Source organism: Triplophysa dalaica, chromosome 1, assembly GCF_015846415.1.
Source record: "Triplophysa dalaica isolate WHDGS20190420 chromosome 1, ASM1584641v1, whole genome shotgun sequence".
Classification (NCBI taxonomy): Eukaryota; Metazoa; Chordata; class Actinopteri; order Cypriniformes; family Nemacheilidae; genus Triplophysa; species Triplophysa dalaica.
The window spans coordinates 24,542,849-24,559,616 of NC_079542.1; the positions used below are offsets into that span (position 1 = coordinate 24,542,849).

Consider the following 16,768-nt stretch of genomic DNA (forward strand, 5'->3'; position numbering starts at 1 on the left):
ATTGACTATGATACAAATCCAAGTTTATGTCTTCTCAATGATGATTCTCATCGTGACGTAGGTCTGCTGATTTCACGTCTGCTGAAAAAGTAATAATACAGAATTGGTTCACACCAGCTATTTGTAAAAAAACATATTGGATTCACAATCTTGTGAATATAGTGTCCTTTGAATATACAACCACACGGATATACAAGAATGTAGTAGAATATATGACCAAATTATAGTTACATATTTTTTCTTTCATCACAAAGCAGGAAGCAGGTCTGTTGCCCACTTTTTTCTGTCTGGATGTTTTCTTAATAAAATGTTGTTATTGTTTTTTTGTGAGTGCTTTCGTTGTATTTTGGACCAATAAAAAAATGTTGATCACAAAAAATTTTTTTAATGACTTAAGGAGACATTTCTTTCTCAGACCTGGATGTTTTATATTAAGACATACACGTCACTTCCACCATTGTTCTCACAGTGAAGAGAAAAACACATCCTCTTACTCCACCGGAACTGGAAAAACACACATACACACATTTATATACACAGATACATACAGACACACGTCAAATTCATACATTTACACGCACACTACATGCGGTCTTTTCAGTTCAGTTGGTATAGTTGTTCTGCCATATTACCTTAACCTCTGCTTGTCTGTGCCTAATTTAGGCTCCACCCACGCCATTTACAAAATGTATTCAGGCAAAAAATAACAACAGTCAATAAATTAAGTATAAAAGAATAAGTGAATAACTAAATTTACACTTAATAAATAAAGAATAAAAGCATTGTTTAAGAAAATAAACAGAACATTCAGTTATTTTACATCATCACATTCCCAGGATTTTCTTTAATTGTATCGCATGATTGACTATTATTAACAGTGAGTAGACAAGAACCGCATTAGCAACTTTAATGACATTCGTTACTGCGCAAGGTGGCGATCAATCAGGTTTTGAATGAAGCATGAAGAAAAAGCATCATTGGGGATCATAGAATCTTTGGAATGATTTGCGATCAGCGGGTGCCTCCCCCTTCAGTAGAAGCTCCACCCCAATGATATGACTACTGAGATCAGTTGCTGGACAGAGGAAATTACTTGTGACAAGTTTAAGTCCCACCCATTCATCCATGAATTTAAATTACAGTTTCTGGACTCCAGTTGGCATGGCAACCAATCGAGCTAGTCTTCGGACAGCACGTGCCACTTAGCGATCTGTCGCCTCGGGTGATCGCATATCTCGCGCCAGTGCTCACCGGCAGTGCCAGGAGAGGAGGTGCCGAGGAGAAGCCGGCCAATGACGGGTGTGCGGGACGTCCTTTCGGAGTCAAGGAGAAGGAGCTCCACGCTGGTGTCTCGCAGACCATCTTCCGAAGGCAGGTCGAAAACAAAGAGCTCGTTGAAGACGGGGTTAGGAGCACATTTTTTAACGTGCGTCTTCTTCTTACACACTCGCTTCTTTCCCTGGTAAAAGTTCACCTTCACGTAAGGTTCTGAGAATGAAAGCAGCGAAAGATATTAAGAGAGTGAGACAGAGATAAATACTTCAATCGATACAGAGGAAACAATACGTTGTGCAGTGGGAGATCACGTCTTCTGAATGGACTATGTGGATGGGACTAGGATGATGTGTACAAACATGGCGTGGAATGATTTAAATGTCCTATTGACCTTCCTCAACAAGTGGTCATGGCATTAAGCTTAGACTTCAAATACGCTCTCTCAATCACTGTGATTTCCAATAGTTTGCAGTGCTCTATGACCTCACCTGAGGGTCTGTTGGCTTCGGTCTTGGGCAGGTGACGCGCTTTCAGTACCACCACAGTCAGAGTGCTGGTGGTGGATTGATAACACAGGGACAGAAGCATCTCACCACGACCTGCACTGTTCTACAGATGTTAATAGGAAGAGAATAAAGACATTTTAGCATTCAACTCAAGACCCTTAAATTCATTATTTATTCTGAATAGTCTCCCTTATGTCATTGCATGTACTGATTCTCTTTTGATTGAAGCGTGTGTTAAATGACGACGCTAAGGGAGGACAAGTTCAAAACTAAATGTTACGAGAAACTGACCGTGAATCATTCCCCTGGCACAACACCAATGTATGACTCCAATTATGTGTGAACACAGCAGAATGTTGTCTTTGCAACCCATCGGCAATGACTCCTAATGTCTCTCTGCCAATGAGGCATAATTATCTCTGTTTAACCGCATCCGGCCACAGTCATGATAATAGATAATAAGATAATAGCCTTTCTTTCAGCTCAAATGGAGTGAATTCTATTCTGCATAACAGTGGAATTGTATTGTCAAAACTAAATTTTAGTGTAGGGCAATGAATATAGCCCTAAGTTCTGATGATTTAGCATGAAAACGTCTTTTAGCCCTCAAGCAAGTTAAATTTTCTAGATCCAATTGGTCTCTGTAAATCTTTGCAGAGTCATGGGTTAGGCACATGTGGTCCATTGGTGAACAATTAAATATTTAGAACCTGTGACCCAGTGCTTTTCACTGGGTGGTAGACGTTTTTATTGACCCCTATGTACAAACACACACACTATTGATTGTCCTCTTGTCTGTGATATAGACTTGTGTCTTGAATCTAAAGCAAAATTTGCATTTCCACATTTTCATATAATACACAAGCAATAGTTGTAGCAATGAAATAGGTCAATTTATAGTCAACACTTTTTCATAATCACTACACATTTTGCCAGTTTAGTTTTATGTATTTGTATGCTGATAGGTTCCATTAAGACACATATATGAACTATAGTGATTATCAACTGTCAAAAGCCCTGTATTTTTACATCATTTTTTGTACTTATTTCAAAAACATTTAATTTTATGAAATGTAACTGTTTTTATACAGGTTTTTCACGTTTTATTTAAATAATTAATATATTATTAGTTATTTTACTGTTTTTTTTATTTCTGGCACCCTAGCTGCCAGAAAATGTCATTTTTTACAGGATTTTTATAGTGTATGTTTAATTGTTACAGAAACATAAAAACTCAATTAAAGCGATGCTTCTTACCCTGACATTCCTTTTAATAATGTCCCGGCTCATGAGGACCCGCCCCTCGGAGAGGTCAATGTCAGCCAAAGGAACAGAGGTCTCTCCGATTACTTCATCACGTGAAAAACGATCAAAACTGAGCACCATAAAGTGCAAAGTCAGCTGGGAAACACGTGCATATGAAATTCCGTAGAAGCTGAAAGTCTCGTTGAAGGTTGGATCCAGAGTCTTCCTCAGAACACGTGTCTTCACCTTATGCTTCTTCTCGGGCAGCAAGGTCAACTTAATGTAAGGGTCAGAGGTCAACGATTGTTCATCAGTGGGAGACAATCCGTTGGCGTCCTTGATGTGAACCATGAATGCCTTCTTCTCAAAATTGTATTCAACGGAGAAGGAGAGCGTACCCAGGCCGCCCACCTTATCCTGAGATTTCTCCACAGCGGGTGTTGGTGTCTGACTGGAAACATTGCTTTCTGGAGTACCAGCCTCCTGATTACCACCCTGTCCACACCCTGCTTGAAGGGATGGGATGTCTAGGTCTGGGGAGCTGCGCACCTTCAGTTGGAGATTTGGTGGCTTGCAGGTGAAATTTCCATTAAGATCTCGCTTTTCCAGGTCGAGGTGGAGATCTAGTCGTCCATTAGTGGGACTGAGGGTCTGTTTTCCATGGGTATTGTCTGGTGTCTTTTCTCCTCCAAACTTCTTTCCATTTAGGCTCTCAGGATAGATGTCGACCCCCTTCAGCATGTGAACAAACTTATAGGGTGGGGTTTTGGTACTGGTTTTGTTAGCCTTGCGCTGACAGCAAATCCATGCAAAGATAGAAACAGTGAAGACCAGGCTAAACACACTCACTATAGCCACACTCACAGGAACCTCCGCTATAGAAAAGAAGAAATTCAGAACAAAATAGCAATAAAATAAATATCTTTGTCACCTTTGTTATGAGTCTCTAGTCATTCTCATTAGAAAGAGACAAAAAAGATTAAATACTAAAATAAGAGTAAACACAAAAAAACAATAGGAGAATGACCTTAAAGGGGTCAAATGACACAGCTAAAAGAAGATTATCGTTGTTTTAGATGTAATGTAATGTGTATACCCGATTTAAGATAAAAAAACTCTGTATTTTCCACATACCATGCATGTTTGTATCTACTCTTTGCCCCGCCCTCTGAAACGCACTGATATTTTACAAAACTCATCGCTCTGAAAAGCGAAGTGTGCTATGATTGGCCAGTCAACCAGTGCGTAGCGATTGGTCGAATACTGCAAGTGTGTCACGGAAATGTAACGTCTCTTATCATATACGGAACATCAGGTTCCAAAGTAATTGTACTGACAGGTGATTAAATGTCATCGGTACTTCCTTATATCAATTCGAGCCCGAATGTAATACAAAAAATGAAGATGATAAAGCCGATACATGAACTTTGCCAGCGCGACTTGAGCAGGATGTAAAGGACTGGGAAGGTTTTAAAAAATATTATGTTAAATAGTTAAAAACTATAGCTAACTGTTTTACCTTTTATATACGACGTTATACAGATTACAAACAAACAACAATATAAATCATACAGAGTTTGTGTGAGATAGAAACAAGCTCGCATTACAGCCTGGAATGGTAACATAATATATAACGTGAGCCCTTTGGCCCTTCTTGATCAACCAGTGTTACGCCACATCTCGACTCAACAAAGAGAACAAACCCCATTATAAACACGACATTTGTTGCCTTTTGTTGGAACATTTTAACTGATTATTAGGACTTATGTAATCTTTTTTTCACGTTGCGCGCGTGTCTGCATTTCCAGATCACATAAAACACGACAAACTCAACAATGAAAATATACTGACAGTCCTTAACTAATTTGAAGCTCCAGACAAATTGCGAAGTTTTAATGGTTGGAATGGCCCCACATTTTAACCAAAGCTTTCGTGCATACCCGGTCTTGATCTCTCCCAGGTTCGTGAAGCAATCTTCGGTGAAATGCGCTGCATAAGCTTGAACATTTGGATTGTACTTTTCTGGATCAGTGTTGTCAATAAAATGTAACCATTCGTTTTTAGTTGTCTCATCTTTTGACAGGGCATCAAAGAGTCTTTTTTTCACACACAGCGTCTCCGCGACATGGCTGCGGCGGTGACGATATAATGAGATTTACAAGTACGCACACTTTGCATGCGTTTAGATTTGGGCGGTCTTAGTCAAGTCATGTTACAAAGTGACGTACATTCGCGGGGTGTGGTTACACGAGGCGTTTCAGGCAGGTCTGGGTAAGCATTTGCTTTTAGATAGAATGTATCTTTTATTCTGACACTTTTTGCAATTTTACGTGTCTAATATATCCATGGATAACTTATAACTAATAACACACCAAAGACACCGAAAAACACGTATTCGCGCCATATGACCCCTTTAAAAGTTGACTAATATATCAATTAGAATAATATTGTCACCCTTTCGCACCAAAACAGAAATGCCCAAACTAAAATTATACAATTACATTAAATACATTTATATGTAGGCCTAATATAAATTGCTGTAGGTAAACAAACAACACAAACCTTCCGATTTGGCTTTAAAAATCTGACAAACTATATTCATGTTGAAATCAGTGTCTTTTTTCCTTGAAATTTCTATTTTTATTGTGGGTGCAGCACTTCATTGAATTTGCTCTGGTGCCTTGTCAGCCGTTCTATCTTTCTCCCACAAACAGTTCTCATATTTTTCTGTGACTGGTAAGCAAGCATATATCGCTTTTGATCTCGCTTTAGACATTCTCACACATTGATGTCATAGTCTACTAATAGACTACGCGCCTATTTATGTCTGGGGCAGCGCATCAGGCAAAACCTGCGCTTCGTCACGTTTAAATAAAAAAATGTAATTGTCAAACTTAAATAAATACACTTTTCTCGACGAATCAATAAATAAATCCAATTTACTTACCGAAATGAGCTTCTTCCGATGCCACTGGTGCCATTGTAAATGCGCGCTCTGTCCAAGGTCCTGAAAAGATGACGCCGCCGCCTCTCACGATTCTCCACTCGCCTCACGCTTCAAACTAAATAATGTATTGCTTGTATAAGATACAAATGTATCTCTTATATATTATTTCTTAAAACACAATATTCAAAATAAGCCCTTTCCGATAGGTTTTTTCACACCCGCCCAGTGCTGATACTCGCTGCGCTATGAATATGCCTGAAAAACGACGCCACCCAGATTCCCTCCTCCTCCTCCTCCTCTCCAGTGAGTTCATCGCTTCTGACGCAGTTCTGACGAACAACTGGGCCTGAAATCACTGCCCTGCGCACTGATACCAGGACAACAGACCAGTCAATCATTGTGATTGCTCAGGGTTTACGGGGTGTGTGTTTTCAAACGTCTCATAGAGGTGCAAGTTAAATGGTCTTTGTTATGGGTCTATTAACGTGATAGACTGAGCAGATGACATCTAATTTAATTTGAGAAGCGCAGACCAATTTACAAAGCAAAGACCTGTCGACTGTATGTCTGAAATGTCTGAATAAGGAACTAATTGCTTCACCTGGAATAGTCTGCAGCCTTTAAATGTATTGTAATTTCAACAATGTTAATATAAAAACTTTTTATATCACTAGGACACAGCAGGCATGGTTTTAATAATTTTGCGTCCATGGTAAATCATCACCCTGACTTTATAAATCAGCCTTGGTAACGTGTCATCTTACTATCTGTCCCATTAATATTCCTGCTTATCACTTAATATCTGCTTTAAAATAGTCAGTGGAAGGCTAATTGAATCAACAGTATTTTTAAAACTAAACAAAAAATACGCATAGGTGATGATTAAAGAGAAGTTGCTAAAGAGAATAGTTAATCTATAGCTGCTATACCTCATAACTCTCTTTCTGGGTTGAAGGAGAGCCAGTATTGGAGGCAGAGCTACCAGACACGTGTGTTTTTCCTTGCAGTGCATTGTTTTAGGGAGTAGTCTAAATTTGATAAATGTTATAAAATAACATTTTGAATATGAATGGCTATGTCTAATTTCGAGGCAAACGTATGAGATCTAACTTCTGATTGAAGCAAAATTGTCACCTTAGGTGCCTGATGCTGGTTATCGTGTAGTTTATTAGGCAACACTGACACCTGCTGATTATTTCTGTAAATTGCAAATAATACAAAAACAGAAGGCGGTGGTTTTACAAAGCGTACAAACGGCAGTGGTTCTGAATTTGAACACATAATATTTTAAACATATCTTCATAAGCAAAGGACTAATTAAACACACCATTCGCTCGCAGTTAGCAGGATACGCCCGATACTTTTATTATGCAGGCATCGCTCGTGTGTAAGAGCAGCATGCGCGTGCGTCAAGAGGAAGAGCCGTAAGTCTCTCCAAAATGGCGACGACCATAGAAAGTGGCAATGCAGGAGCTGCGAATAAAAAAAAACACCTCGGAATCCCAGAAGCAATATTTGTGGTCAGTAGAAATATGATACATGGTTGATTTTCAAGTTCATACTCTTTGTTGTTTTCATCCAAGGCTGTGTGATGATTTATTCCGTCTTTAATCGGCTTTCTTAGGCAGAAAGCGCACAGCTCCGTCTCCTTATAAGGGTGCACGCATTGCTTGTTCATGTCTTGAATGTGATGTGGGTTTTGGGTGCCAGATTATGAAGATTTCATTGATGAATACTGGTTAAATAGTTAATAAATGAAAAGGGTTGGTTAGATGTTGTAGATGAGATATTTAACATTGTTGTTGTGGTTTTCTGTAGGAAGATGTGGATGCGTTCATGAAACAGCCTGGCAATGACACAGCAGACGCTGTGCTGAGAAAGCTGGATGAACAATATCAGAAATATAAATATATGGAGCTTAATCTGGCTCAGAAAAAACTCAGGTTTGATTATGATTATACAATATACAATGATACAAAGAAGTATTGTTTCTTTGTCAATTGATATGACTCTCTTGTTATTAAGAAGCCTTTAGTTTATTATGTATACACCTGTATTACTGACTAGGTTTCCTTGCATTTTTGTCAACTAATTTTGGCTTCTGTTTTCTTCAGTCTAGGTTATAGTAGAAACAGAAAAAAAACGTTTAAAACAAAGAATTAACTTGATATAAGAATCATGACTTTTGTCTCATTTAGGTTGAAAAGCCAGATTCCACAAATCAAACAGACGTTAGAAATCTTACGACATATGCAGAAAAAGAAGGTAATGTTTTTTATCTTGTGGTGTATGTTTACTGAAGAGAAGAAAGACATTTTTGTTCTCTGTCATCTTTATTCTCTCCTTCTGTCTTTCATGCTTGTTTTATTTTCCTTATGTTTCTATGTAAAATCATAGGAGACTACAAATCCCATGGCAACACATTTTCTGTTGGCTGATAATGTCTATTGCAAGGCCTCAGTCCCGCCCACAGATAAAGTGTGTTTGTGGCTTGGGGTAAGTGATGCTTTCCTGTTGTATTTACAACTGAAACAAAAACATATTTTTATCTTCTTAAAAACATGCCTGCCTATTATATTTAATTATAAATATTTTTAAATTTTAATCTTTAGGCCAAATGTCTTACTTCCCCACCAACACAACTTCCTCTTTTGGCTGATAACTCCAAACCATTTTCTCTAAAAAATAAGTCATATTGATGTCGCGTCTCAAGATCCAATTGTTTACTGGTGGATAAAAACCTACCCTACTTATTTCTCAAATGTATATTCATTTGCATCCTTTTAGAGGTGTAACATGGGCTTACTTTGAATAGTTATGCATTTATGTTTGTAGCCTTGATGTTCGTACTGCAAAGAGATTTTGTGCTTTGGACAATGATGTGCTGCTGTTATTAGTCATAGTTAGCATTGTTCCTAATTCAACTGTATCGCAAACAATGTGTTTAATGTCTTGTTACATTGAACATCACCGCAGTTTTTAAACCGATGAAAACATTTTTATTATCTGTTTACCTTCATGTCATTACAAACATGTATGCTGTTCTTTTTCCACGGAATATAGAGGTAGATTTTTGAAGAATCTTTATGCAGTTGTTTTCTATACAACAGCATTCCCGAGTGACCATGTCTGTTGTGTGAAAAGACAACACTATTAAAGCACCAAAAAAACTCTGTATAACTTGTTGTTATATTACAAATGTTCTGCCATATGTGAAGCAGACTTTAAATTAGGTCATAGGGTTTGGCGTCATGATGTTTTGTCACAAGCTGTGAGAGCCAGTAGCAGTTGGTGTTGACGTCAAACAGGCTATGGAACAGGTCAGAGCTTTAATATAGCATTTTATGGTAATTTTGGTGAGTTACAGACGTGGTCACTATAAACTGTTGTTGCTTGGAGAAGGGCTGTGTGAATATTCTTTGAGATTTCCCCTTTCCATGTGAAAATGTAACTATGTGATTAGAATCACTTAAGTGTAAGGGAATTATGACACCAATTTAATTTTGGGGTGAATCTTTTTTTGCATACTAGGCTAATGTAATGTTAGAGTACGACATCGATGAGGCCCAGGCACTGTTAGAGAAAAACTTGGCGACAGCTTCTCGGAATTTGGACTCTCTAGAAGAGGACCTGGACTTCCTCAGAGACCAGTTCACAACCACTGAAGTCAGTATCCTTAAACTATGCAAAAAAGGGAAACCGGTCTGTATTTTCCATAATGATGTGTGTAAATCCTGATTACCGTTTGGATAGATCTCGTCGGATATAAATAGGTTTTGCGAATATGGCTTTTTTTACATCGCATAAATCCCTTCGTGTTTTACATTTTGCATATACACACCGATCGCCAACAAAACTTAGACATATGGCTTAGTTTTACTTACTGTGTGCGGTTTCATGTCCCGCATCTTTTAGCTCTGGGACCACGCCATCTATCTGTTTCAAAAGATCTCCAAATCCAGTATTATATCAGAATGCATGACATAGCATGTTACCCCATCTTTAACATATTTAATATGACCGAGATTTGTATGTCTTCTTATAGGTCAAGTCGTGCCTATCATACCTGTAATTACAATAGTTTTTTTTCAGTGCAATTATTTGCAAATGTAAATTGTTAAATTTTCAGATATAAAATTTGGCACCTATTCTGTGTCTTTTTAAAAGGAATCTCACAAAACCTGTGAAGAATTCATAATATTTAAAAAATATATTTTCTAATCGAGTGTATTTTATATCCCTTACTGGAAATCAATAAGCTTCTATGTGTTTTGATAGTCTGCAAATAGTCGTCAAATGTAACATGTTCTCTCATCTGATGCATTTAAAAAAGCAGATGTTATAAGGTCAGATCCACCTTCACCAAATATTTCACAGACATGGCACGTGTTTACAATTGGGACGTCAAGAGAAGGAGCAAAGACAATCTCCTCAAATCTGCTGAGCGGTCTTAGAAGAGGAGCCTTTTTTGGTCCCACCCAACCCAAAATCTTTCTGAAATTTCACCCTCATGTATCTGTTTGCACCAACGCCAACTGTTATCTATTGATTTATTACTTTTTCAAGTATTTTTTCAAGTAAAAGGTGAAAAACGTCAAACAAAAGTAATAACAACTGTTTTCTTGTTTTCTTTGACTAATTATTAGCGGTGTTTTAGATGGGGTTTCTACACGGGGTCTACACATTTGTCTTTCTCTGTGCCCCTTTTGCTCTCTTTTGTTATCTGGTTAAGGTCTGAGATTTCATTTTTCTTAAACTGTCTTTCTGTGGAATTGCCATATTGTGGTGAGAAGGCCATTCAGAATGCAGCATGAAAATACAAGGAGGGACATCTTATTTCTTCCTTTTCTTTCACTCTTCCACATCTGATGCCTGTTCTTTTCACCTGGTCTTTCATCTGTACTTATTTGAAATATTGTATCCATTAAACACTGAACAAGGAACAAATAATGAAGCGATTTGGGAAAGGCACAAAATCAATGAGATGGTCTGTGTTTTTAATCCGCAAATCTTTATAATGATTCTTGAATGAGGTTCTGCTGCTGAGCGAGGTGAATGAGCTTTGATGTGTGCACCTCTTCTAATACGTGCCTGCAATTCTATCACTTTCTTCTATAGCAATCATGTATGTTGTCTGGGAAAATGGCTAAGTCTACGGTTTGTCCTACATTTCTGTTACTGTACGGTTCTTCGAACAACACAGTCATGAGAGCTGATAAAATGATATTAGGTGACTCAATTGTGAAGTTTAAAATTATTTTGTAAAATTAATACATACATCCTGAATGTTTTAAACATATTTAATATGTAATATATTGTAAAGTTCCCTTGAGAAAGAGGTACAGGGTGTCTCAATTTCATTAAACAGTGGAATTTGTACTTCAGTCATTGCAAATCCAACCACACTAGCATCAAAAAGCATACGCAGAGATGGTGAATTGTAAAATCATCCCAAAGTTCTCTGGTCATTCCATGAGACACTGTTCCATTCACTATATAAATGGCAATTACTATCCAATAATCGGCTTGACCAATCATGTTCAATGATGGATAGTATTTAGACATCTGTGATTAAATTTGAAAGCAGTTGTAAAGTTACCTAGTTCGGCTGTTAGGCTCAAAAGTAAAATTGCAAAGGCCAATAAAGTAAATTGGTAAATAAATGGAAATGCAAGCTCTGGAAACAGAAAACCTTGCAACAACTTGCTTTTTCACAAGAGTTTGAACAATCACAAATACAAACACTCGTTGGTGGTATTGTGTTATACTTTTAGAGGAGTTAATAAATTGAATAATGCATTTGTGGATCGCGCATATGCACAGACTTCCATCAGTTCCTCTATAAACAGCAATACAACAAAAATGTTGTACCTCTGGGTTGGTATGATTGACTTTCATACCACTTGCTAATAATTGTTTACAACCACTTTAATAACTGACAATTTAGTTCGCATTGCCATATTAATAATTGTAAAAATAAATGCAGGTCATGTTTGTCCAGTCCTAAGATTCTTCATGAAGAATATTGCAATTCATCTCTCTTTCGTGTGTCCTTAAAGTAAATTATGAGACAAACTTCACCTTCAGCAATCAAAATGGTTCAGGTCTGAGATCTCCAAGTCTTCCGAAATGCGTATACCTACACCAGTGAAATCAGCATATACTGCTTGTTTTAATCCGTTATCTCCCACGACACCTGGGGCCCGTTTCAATAAGGAAGTTCAACCAACACAGAGTTAAAATCTGAACTCTTGAGTTGATTTACTCAGAGAATCGCTACTCTGAGTTTTCAGTTTCAGAACAGCTGATTTGAGTTAGTTCAGTCCACTCTTGAGTAAATTCACCCTAGGTGTGACTAAATAGAGCGCGATTAGTAACACGACTCAATAAACAAATGGCGTATGCAATTTCAACACTGCTCGAGCTTCTTAAAGGGGTGGAGATTGTAACAAACCCTAGGTTGGAAACCTGCTCCCGACCAGGTTAGGTTCACGGAGTATGTTACTCTGGTTCCTCTCTCGGAGTATAAAATACCTCGACTTCTGAAATGGGCTTGATTTACCCCGCTGTCGCAGATTTGACACACCTCGCGTTCTGAAACCAAAAACCCTGAGTTTTCAGTTTTCTGGGGTTGATTTACTAGTTTGCACTTACCCTGCTTTCTGAAACGGGCCCCTGGGGCCTGTACCATGAAGGTAAGTTTAGGATTAGTTTGCCCCAACCCTGTGTTTTAGGTACCATGAAACTAACTCATCTTTATTCGGTCTTCATCGCCATGGTAATTTATGATGCACAGCTAGCAGGTTATGATCTAGATTAGAGATCTCACACAGAAAGTGAACCAATCAGCGGCAATCTAATTTACATATAAGTGAGCCAACTAACTCCCAGTGCGTGTTGCAATGGCAAGTTATTTTTAATAATGTTTAATAAAATAAAAATACTAATATAAAAAGATGTAAATATATATTACAAATATAAAATCAAATAATGGTTACTATAGACAGTATAGGTAAAATCTGAATTTAGAGATAACGTTTGCTGGCTTTCCCTTACACTCACATGAAATGAAATTTATTAATATTTCATTCTTTTATTGTACTGCATACAATATGTATTTTTTACATTCTTTTCTGTGGTGCAGAACATTTAGGAACATTTTCAGTTTCACTGTATTGGGACATCTTTTTTGTCCACTAAAGAAACCTTCTATTAAACAGCTACAGTAAGATACGGACAAACAATAAATTGACAGGTGGCATCACATACATTTTAACACTGCTATTTTAATCTTCTTTTTAACAAGTTAAACTTAGAATATCCTAAATAATGTATACAGTAGGCCTACATTTTAAATTGTTAAAGACTTTTTAAATAATTTAATGCCTAATGCATCCGTTTTGTGTCAGTGCTTTAAGGAAGGTAAAGTAAATTGGAAACAGTCCAAAACCCTTTAAATTAATTAAATATGTGACCAAAACTCAATTTCAAATATCAATTCAATCCTCTCTTCTTTGTTCTATGACAGGACTGTTTGATAGCCTGTTTGTGGGAGACAGGTGTTCCTATGTATGCCAGAGGTTATTGCCATCCTGACCACAGAACCACTTCAACATGACCCTCAATCAAACCAGAGTCAGGATTGAGATGACAATCAGATTTTTAAATGTACACTTCAACTGACTACTAAATTCACATACTGGCATTTTTTATTGATTTAACCTTCTTTATTTAAAATCAGCTTCTCTAGTGTATTTTGTTAACATTTCTGTAACCTATGCAGGTATACACCTCAGTTTCTGGGGAAGGCTGTGAAATGTCCTACAATAACAGAGACATGAGTAACATGAAATATAATCCTCACATTCCCCTGTGTGCCATATTGAATAGAAGCCTACAGTACATTGCCCTCTTTAACTCTGTCAGAGCGCACAGAAAGTTTCTCTTCATCATGTGCTTCCTCCTCATTAATAAAGGTAAACTACATGATAAATAATATAAGGCAGGATATTTTCATCCACTGTGGGGGCACACGCATACATTAAACACATACATCATATTACTTAATATTAACCTTACTATAGTATACTTCAGTAAATGTGTGTACTATATAATCATTTAACTTGCGCATTAGCTCAATCAGCAGTGTTTCTGAAACACTTCTCTCTTGCATAGACGGTAGAAACAGTTTTACTCCTTGGCTAGAATACATATTTGTGTTACTAATATTTGCTCATAATTATTTCCTAAGAAACATACGGAATTCCATCTATCCGTGTTGAACACGATTGGTTTTGCGATGCCGACATCACTCGTTCATGTTCACGCGCGCAAACAAATCTTAGCTTCAGAATCAAAGCTTTAGTTGACAAAGAATCTACATGAGCTGCTTCATGGTACCAACAAAGCTTGATCACGTTGCTTTGGTTTTGTCAAGCCAACACTAATTCCTGTAACCCTGAGTTTGTTCAGCAACATTCATGGTACAGGCCCCAGTAAACCTGATAACTTGAACATCTTAATTTGGGAAGTTTAACTTTCATGGCTCCAGGATTGATCTAGATACAGGCAAGTCATTGTTTGGTCACTGGTCATTGTTTCAGGATTTGTTTGACTAACTGTCAGGAATCTAACACTACACAGTTCTGTTCGCCCAATCGCAAGCTTGTGTGATCGGAGGAATAAGCAAAGTAGTGTAGAACAGTAAAGGACAAACAGCATAGTGGGACTTTAGGCATTCAGCAGGCAGGAAATGGATAATATAGTCATCATCAGGTCCTTGAAGACGGATCCTTTGATTGGAGGAAACGGTACGTTTGCTGACTTAACAGAAGCAATGGCGATCACCTTTTGTCACTTCTTCGGAGGAATGCACAACATTTGGTACAAAGCCACTCTTCACTCCCTCCCAGCCTTCCTGGATGGTAAGCTCTCCGTTCTTCACCAACTCGAATATATCCATTGTTAGCTCTGTGAACGCTCTTTCCACGTTAATGGCGTCACGTGCAGAAGTCTCCACATAACGCATGCCATACGCAGCCGCTAGCTTCTCGGCCTCTTGGCGGCCTACCTGCCGCTGTGGTTCCAAATCACATTTGTGACCCACCAGCAGAAAGACAATGCTGTGGGGCTGTACGTGGCTACGTGCTTCCTCTAGCCACTCGTGGACATTCTGGAAAGAGCGACGGTTTGTTATATCAAAGAGCAGCAGACCTCCCACAGAGTTACGGTAGTATGCTCGAGTAATTGACCTGAGGAATAACAGACCACAAACATGCATTATAAAGAATTTTTGTTGTTGTTACTTGTAGAATTTTATAAATGTGGTAATACATGTGAGGAATAGTGACCTGTGAAGGATGTTTTGGGGCCTGATAGCAAAAAATAGGTAACGGTTCACCAAATATTTACCTTTACTGTGAAAGTTCTAAAAATTTTAATATGTACGTGAACTGCATTATCCATTAATAAAAACATGTAGACTGTCAGTTAAAGTAAATAAAGATAAATCAGTATGCCATCCAAAATAAAAGCTATAAGGAAAGATGCATCAACATGGTTACCATGGAAACACCAATTATGGTGGACAGATAAGATTCCAGCTACTGATCAGCTAAGCTTGATGACTTTATGAAAGATGACTAGAATAAAAGTGTATTTTGAATGTCTAAGCAAAAACGAGTATTTAAATATTCATAATTTAAAATACATTTTTATGGATTCTGGTTGTTTTTAAACCCTATACTTAAAATTCAGCCATTCTACGTTTAATGCATTATATGAAAATACAGAATTGGCCTTTTGTACATGAAGGTTCTATGAAACAATATCCAAGTTGTGTAGGCTTCCAGTACCTGAAGCGCTCCTGTCCTGCTGTATCCCAAATCTGCAGTTTAACACGTTTCCCAGGTTCTATCTCCACCAAGCGCGAGAAAAAGTCCACCCCGACAGTCGGATCTGACACCTGTGCGAAGCGGCCTTCCGTGAATCGTCTTATTAAACACGATTTTCCTACAGTGGAGTCCCCAATGACAATCAGTCGAAATTGATAAAGCCAAATTGCCTCCATGATTATTCTGATCTGTCAAAGTAAAAATCAAATAGTGGGGAATTACACTTTGCATTGCTTATTTTCCTAAGAAAAGCTATTTTAGACATAATTTAAATCATCATGATATAGTGAGATCTTGTAAAAACTTTTAATTCTTCTGTAACCTCTGCTGAATACTTTCATACAACCACATTATTTATTTCATACTGTGTTATCACACATTCTGTTTGTAAGCTATATGTTCTTAGACATTTAGTAATTATAATAAAGCTATAGGTATTATGACTCGATATGTCATTTCTGTTCGATTGACAAGATTTTATTGCTCCCTTGATTTTAAGAGGCTACAGCATGGCTATCTCCTATATCTTTGCCATCCCTACTGTTATATTTCCTTATTTTACCATATTGCTTAACAGCCTTTTTTGCAAACAGAGGCGGCAACCACACATTGTAAGTAAGCAAGATATGTAGATTCTTTATTCTGTAGGCTACTCTTTACTTACATTGTTTTTGTTTGCTTGGCTCAAAGGTGGCAAATAGCAGATTCCATTGTCGTACATGGGTTAAAACCTCACTATAAACCGCTGAACGAAATGCTAGAATTAACCGTTTATATAATACGCAAAATAAATCGAATTACAACCAAACCATCCTTCTCTTAATAAAAACCAAACAGGTGCAAACTGCGCCGAGTAGGCGTTCTCTTTGCGTGGATGTTGTTAAAGATGAGTCGGCGTGATG

At 37.7% G+C, this 16,768-nt stretch overlaps 3 protein-coding genes across 3 annotated transcripts; 1 reads left to right on the forward strand and 2 right to left on the reverse strand.

Annotated features, from left to right (window-relative positions):
- Positions 1 to 379: 379 nt before the first annotated feature.
- Positions 380 to 6,248, reverse strand: syt4 (synaptotagmin IV). Its single transcript, XM_056749534.1, has 4 exons — positions 5,974 to 6,248; positions 3,039 to 3,901; positions 1,764 to 1,884; positions 380 to 1,488 (listed from the first exon to the last, which is right to left on the reverse strand). The coding sequence occupies exons 1-4, from the start codon at positions 6,005 to 6,007 to the stop codon at positions 1,178 to 1,180; spliced, it is 1,329 nt and encodes a 442-aa protein (XP_056605512.1). The 5' UTR covers positions 6,008 to 6,248; the 3' UTR covers positions 380 to 1,177.
- A 1,124-nt stretch (positions 6,249 to 7,372) lies between these two features.
- On the forward strand, positions 7,373 to 10,953 carry vbp1 (von Hippel-Lindau binding protein 1). Its single transcript, XM_056747476.1, has 6 exons — positions 7,373 to 7,493; positions 7,792 to 7,916; positions 8,172 to 8,238; positions 8,371 to 8,469; positions 9,505 to 9,643; positions 10,351 to 10,953. Exons 1-6 carry the CDS (start codon positions 7,413 to 7,415, stop codon positions 10,425 to 10,427), a joined length of 588 nt encoding a protein of 195 aa, XP_056603454.1. The 5' UTR covers positions 7,373 to 7,412; the 3' UTR covers positions 10,428 to 10,953.
- Positions 10,954 to 11,492: 539 nt separating this feature from the next.
- Positions 11,493 to 16,650, reverse strand: rab39bb (RAB39B, member RAS oncogene family b). Its single transcript, XM_056747455.1, has 3 exons — positions 16,531 to 16,650; positions 15,828 to 16,054; positions 11,493 to 15,224 (listed from the first exon to the last, which is right to left on the reverse strand). The coding sequence occupies exons 1-3, from the start codon at positions 16,585 to 16,587 to the stop codon at positions 14,798 to 14,800; spliced, it is 711 nt and encodes a 236-aa protein (XP_056603433.1). The 5' UTR covers positions 16,588 to 16,650; the 3' UTR covers positions 11,493 to 14,797.
- Positions 16,651 to 16,768: the final 118 nt, after the last annotated feature.

Coding starts and splice junctions, on each gene's coding strand:
- syt4 (XM_056749534.1), bottom strand. CDS start 6,007: ATGGCACCAGTGGCATCGGAAGAAGCTCATTTCG. Junction 1,885..3,038: donor TTATTAAAAGGAATGTCAGG/GTAAGAAGCATC, acceptor TAACATCTGTAG/AACAGTGCAGGTCGTGGTGA. Junction 1,489..1,763: donor CGAAGCCAACAGACCCTCAG/GTGAGGTCATAG, acceptor TTTCATTCTCAG/AACCTTACGTGAAGGTGAAC.
- vbp1 (XM_056747476.1), top strand. CDS start 7,413: ATGGCGACGACCATAGAAAGTGGCAATGCAGGAGCTGCGAATAAAAAA. Junction 8,239..8,370: donor GACATATGCAGAAAAAGAAG/GTAATGTTTTTT, acceptor GTAAAATCATAG/GAGACTACAAATCCCATGGC. Junction 8,470..9,504: donor AAGTGTGTTTGTGGCTTGGG/GTAAGTGATGCT, acceptor TTTGCATACTAG/GCTAATGTAATGTTAGAGTA.
- rab39bb (XM_056747455.1), bottom strand. CDS start 16,587: ATGTACGACAATGGAATCTGCTATTTGCCACCTTTGAGCCAAGCAAAC. Junction 16,055..16,530: donor GCCAAGCAAACAAAAACAAT/GTAAGTAAAGAG, acceptor TTACTTTGACAG/ATCAGAATAATCATGGAGGC. Junction 15,225..15,827: donor GCAGGACAGGAGCGCTTCAG/GTACTGGAAGCC, acceptor GTTATTCCTCAG/GTCAATTACTCGAGCATACT.